General features: G+C 28.2%; 1 protein-coding gene across 1 annotated transcript; it reads right to left on the bottom strand.

Moving 5' to 3' along the window:
• Window positions 1-728: 728 nt before the first annotated feature.
• LOC107031327 (probable glutathione S-transferase) lies at window positions 729-2,207 on the bottom strand. The gene is made up of 2 exons (XM_015232652.2): window positions 1,847-2,207; window positions 729-1,211 (listed from the first exon to the last, which is right to left on the bottom strand). The coding sequence occupies exons 1-2, from the start codon at window positions 2,153-2,155 to the stop codon at window positions 867-869; spliced, it is 654 nt and encodes a 217-aa protein (XP_015088138.1). The 5' UTR covers window positions 2,156-2,207; the 3' UTR covers window positions 729-866.
• Between the last annotated feature and the right edge of the window lie 3,251 nt (window positions 2,208-5,458).

Here is a 5,458-nt window from a genome sequence, read left to right as displayed (position 1 = left end):
ACATGGACCATCGTTTTACTAATTTTAGTTCTTAATTACTCTTAGACTTAGAAATTTGAGGATAGATGTTCTTGATGTGATGACTTCCAGATTTTGGGGATGATAAGTATTATATTTTAGAAGTTTATTTAATTGGTTATATTAATGAGTTTTGGTCTTCCGCATTATATTTTGTTATTCAAAATTTATATACTGGTAAGCGTTGGGGTTTAGATTTGTTGGTTCGCTCACATAGGAGGATAAGTATGGGTGCCACTCGCGGCTCGTTTTGGGTCGTGACATGTGTACATAGTGTGATTATTTAATAAAGGTACAGATATAAGAAAATTAATAATTTTATAATTATTTTACATTTATAAAGTACTTGCTTAATTTCTCCATTTTAAATTATTTTGACTCATGACCAGCCTCGACCCACCCTCACTCAAGCCACAAGGGTGGCAAATTAACAAAGGCCGGGCTTATAAGTCCCACGAAATGAATAATTTGAGATCCGTTGAATTCATCATAGACTTATTTAAAATCTTGATCCAATTCTACTCAATTAATGATGTTGGTAGAGATGGGTTCAAAGGATCAACTTTTTGCTTTCTGCTTTAACTATAAAATTAAGTTATTATTTTTTTCAAATTTGTATCAAATTAGAATAAGATAAATAATTTAAAATTTTAAATCAGATAAAATAGCGTAATAAGCTCGCTTTCTCTTAACAATATTTTTTTTACTCATTTGTGAATCCAAAAATTATATTAACTAGTGAACTAAACATAAATCTTATTACATTGAACTTTAATATATTTCAATTGAATTTAGAAAAATCCAATTTTTATTGCCACACAAAATCTTGAAATTCACTTGAGGTGTACTCATTTTGAAGCATCAACAGGCTGAATGTAGGCTCGATAACGGATAAGCAATTCATCTCTTGAAGGAAAATATTCCTTATTTTGGATGCAATATTCATCTCTCCAAGCACAAAAATTTGGAAATTTTTCACTTGACGCTAAAACGATTCCAGATACTTCTTCAAGAATTCCCAAATAAAGTGCTGCACCATTTGCAGCAATATCAGCAAATCCAAATTTGTCACCAACAAAGTACTTCTTGTCCTTAAACTCATTATCAAGAATTTTCAACATCTCATAAGCTTCCTCTTTAGCTTTCTCTTGTTCCTCTCCTTTGAAGAAGAAACTTTTCCACACTGCTGACCCCTGCCCAACAAACAAACTTAATAAGGATCATTGACTCGTTGTTGATAGCTAATTAGAGTTATGCAGGTATTAATAATACATTAATTAGTTATGATAAAATCTATGTACATAAAATAGTTATACAATAAGGATAATGCAGAAGTATCTCCTCAACTTATACCCGAAATTCCAGAGGCACACTTATACTATACTAAGGTCTTATTACCCCTGAACTTATTTTATAAATAATTTTCCATCCCATTTCGGCTTACGTGACACTAGTTTGAAGAAAAATGTCAACATACATTGCGCCCATAAGATAGTGTCATATAGGCCGAAAAGGAGTAGAAAATTATTTATAAAATAAGTTCAGGGGGTAATAGGACCTTAGTATAGTATAACTGTGTCTCTAAAATTTCGTGCATAGGTTAAGGGGGTACTTGTACATTTTCCTTATACAATATACATAAATTTCTTCATAACTTATACATGTATTAGTTATGTATTTCTAAATTACAAATCAAATATTTTATTAATTTTATACATAAATAACTTACCTCCAAATTAACTATCAAATATGGTACTCATTATTTAAGTAAAATAATGTAACTAAAACAAAATTTTCAATCAATCGGAATAAGTTAAAAGCAATATACCTTATCATCGACATATTTAGCCCAAAAACGCGCTAAAGCTCGATCATAAGGATCTTTATGCAAAATGGAAGGGCCTTCAAATGCCTCATCAATGTATTCAAGAATGACCATAGACTCACAAATGGGCTTGCCATTGTGAATTAGCACTGGAATTTTCTTGTGAATTGGATTTGATTGAAGAAGTAAAGAACTCTTATTTTGTAAATCTTCTTCTATAAATTCATATTTGACTCCCTTAATCTTTAGAGCCCATTCAACTCTATGACTAAAAGGGCTATAACTTAGACCAAGCAACTTCACTTCTGCCATCTTACTACTTTGGTTCTCAAATTTATTTTTTTTTGGCTCCCTTGATGTATAGTGTTTTTTTATTTTTATAGAGGAAAAAAAATAGGGATATACATTAATGTTTTTCTTGTTTGACTATTCAATTTTTTAATATTAAAAATTATATTAGACTAACTAGCCACTTGTTTGAACATCTTCCCTATTTTTGTAGGAATAATACAATAATAAAGATGACTTGTGCGCTCATGTCACCAACATTTTGGTCAAATCTAGTGGCTAGAAAAATCACTCTCTTTATAAATGATACTTATATTTTTACTTTATTCGGCCTATTTTTATTTATAATTTATTTTACGAATGATATTCCCTTTCATTTGTTTGATGGCCTTTTTTTTAACTTTTCGTATAGCGTGCTTTGCGATATAAAATTAATGAATTTTTTGTTTGTTTGATATATTTTAAATTTAAAATTAAACAAAATTTTAAAAAAAAAATTGAAAATATTAAAAATTAAAATGGAGGGAGTTTTCAATATTTCGTGTCACCTTTTGATTTTTTCTTTCATTTTCAATTTGATGAGGAAAATGATTTATATGAAATAATAAAATATACAATCACTGGCCCCACCAAAGGCGAAACTTCTTAGTTCCTTAGCATGTGAACAGCTAAGATACTTTTCTCGGACAAAGAATTTTATTCAAAATTTTAAACCAAATAAATAATGGAATAATTTTATTCGAATATATAGTGATTTTTTCGTAAATTTTATATTTACTAAAAAATTATAAAAATGTATATCAATATTAACTCATGAACTCCTAACAAAACTGATTGATAAGTTAGTATAAGGAATGGGTCATGGAAATTGAATATTTTCCGCGCTAGAGTTGTGAGTTCGAATTCTTTGAATTATTGAAATGTCTAATAATACTTGTCCAGTTTTACGTAACACTTAAAAGAGTGGTTTCTTTTTCAAGACATTTAATTAAAGAAAAATTAGTAGAAAATACTATTTATTTTCTATAAAGGAATTTTTTTTAAAAAAAATATTTATTTCTTTTTTAGCAATTCTTTAGTTTCAATTTTTCACATGACGTGTTTAAAATCATAAGATCTAAAAAAAATATGAAACATTGAAAATTGACATTCTGTAGGTGATCAATTTATTAAGATGACAATTATTTATCCTAAAATTATTCATCTGAGAAAATAGTAAACATGACAATAAAATTGTTCTTCTCCTAGCTAGTTAGAAGGTCATAAAAAAATTGTCCGACAATTATCTACCTTGACACAGTTACATGAATAAAAAATCCATAATAATTCAAAGATATAATTAGAAATTAAAGGAGCTTTTTATAGAATTTTTAATCTAAACACAAGACGAGGTGAGCAGTCATAAACCAAACACTCGATAAAAAAATAAACTCTAATTACTTTATGCAATTATACATGCAACTTGCTCACTAGGAGATTATGATTTACGCTAAATGAATAAAGTATTGCCTAAGATAAGACATTAAGACGTATTCGACAATCAGTATATTTACTTTCCAATTCTTTTATTATAATTTATTTTAATTTTTAAATTTGAATCACTTATCTTTTTGGCGGGGAGCCTCAAGGGTCGCGAGCTGATTGATGTTGGGCTTATAAGCCCCAATTTTGAATTGCCTTGCAAAATTTAAACTCAATTCTATCCGGTTAACGATATGAGTTGGGTTGGCCTCAAAGATTAAGCTTTATTATTATTATTATTATTGTTATTATTATTATTGTTATTGTTATTATTATTATTATTATTATTATTATTATTATTATCATTATTATTATTATTGTTATTATTATTATTGTTATTATTATTGTTATTATTATTGTTATTATTATTATTATCATTATTGTTATTATTATTATTATTATTATTATTATTGTTATTATTATTATTATTATTATTATTATTATTATTATTATTTCATAATCGATATCAAAAGTAGGTGAGTATCACTTTGCATCTCTTTAGAATCTACCTCAATATCAATATCTTAATCAATCATTTTATAATTTTTTTAAAAATTATTGTTCATTCATAAAAATCATATCTGTACATACTTCTCATAAACACAAATTATGTTGAAGAAGATTAACGCAAAATATAAGAACAACTCTAGCAGAACCTGATGGAAAAAGAACAACAGAATCAAAAAAAGCTTTAGGATGAATAAAACTATAGTTATAAGATTTATCATCTATATATACAAGTATTCAATGAAAAGGAAAACTCAAANCCCCCATGCACACACTATCAAGAAGAGTAAACAAGAGAATTTTGGCAAAGAAATTAATTTCATACATGTGATTTTACATCAATTCTAAAGCTTATTATTATTCTTGTTTATTAACCTAAAGTGTTGCAAATGTTTTCTTAAATAGACACGATCCGAGAAATCTTCAATCGTTGATAAAACCAAAAACTTATAGTTCAACCAAATAGTAAACCTAATTAATATCATCTCCACATCTCTATTTTATATAGTTAAAACTAAAGATCTATTTACATAGTAACATAAAGACATAATATTCAACAAGTTGTGGCTATATCTCACTAAAATTAAAATCTAAAGCCGAAAAAACAACATACCAAAGAAACAACATAGAGAGGTTCACACCACGAAATGTTTTTTTTTCCACAAAAGTTCCTATAGAAGTAGAGAACGGTCCACACTAACCTTGGACTAAATCAAGTAAAATGAAATGCTTTCAGTATAATGAAAGTAAATGGAAGAGGAAAAAAGAGAGGGTATGGACTAGATGATAAAATATTGAGATTACAATATTTAAGCTTAAAGAATTCAGTATAGGCACAACCTCAAAACAAGATACAATAATAAAAAAATCAAAACAGAGTGAAAAAAAGTCAAGATACTTAAATTACGTTGAAACTTGTGTCTTTAGCCTAACATGAAGAGAATAGTGTTGAAGAAAAGTATAATCAGAGCACTCTTCTGCTAGCCCAAGACCGTAAACTATGTCTGGAAGATTCGATTAAAGAAGAAGAAGCTATAGGAGAAAGAATATATTGGATAAAAAGAACTTTGTTTTAGAAGAAGACTATTTGAATTGGGTTTTTTCTTAGGTTGTATACAACTGACTAAGATCACCCTATTTATATTTGTGTGGATATTTTTCTTAGGTATGCTCGCTACGGGGCTCGTTTGACCTTCCAAATGGGTCGGACAAGCCGTGATGGCCAACCGTATGCATAGACAAGGTCTTGACGGACATCCACGAAAAAATTTGGCATTTTTGACGTCGGAATCCGGATCA

This window comes from Solanum pennellii, chromosome 9 (assembly GCF_001406875.1).
Source record: "Solanum pennellii chromosome 9, SPENNV200".
Taxonomy (NCBI): Eukaryota; Viridiplantae; Streptophyta; class Magnoliopsida; order Solanales; family Solanaceae; genus Solanum; species Solanum pennellii.
This window is presented reverse-complemented; position numbering and strand designations above follow the sequence as displayed.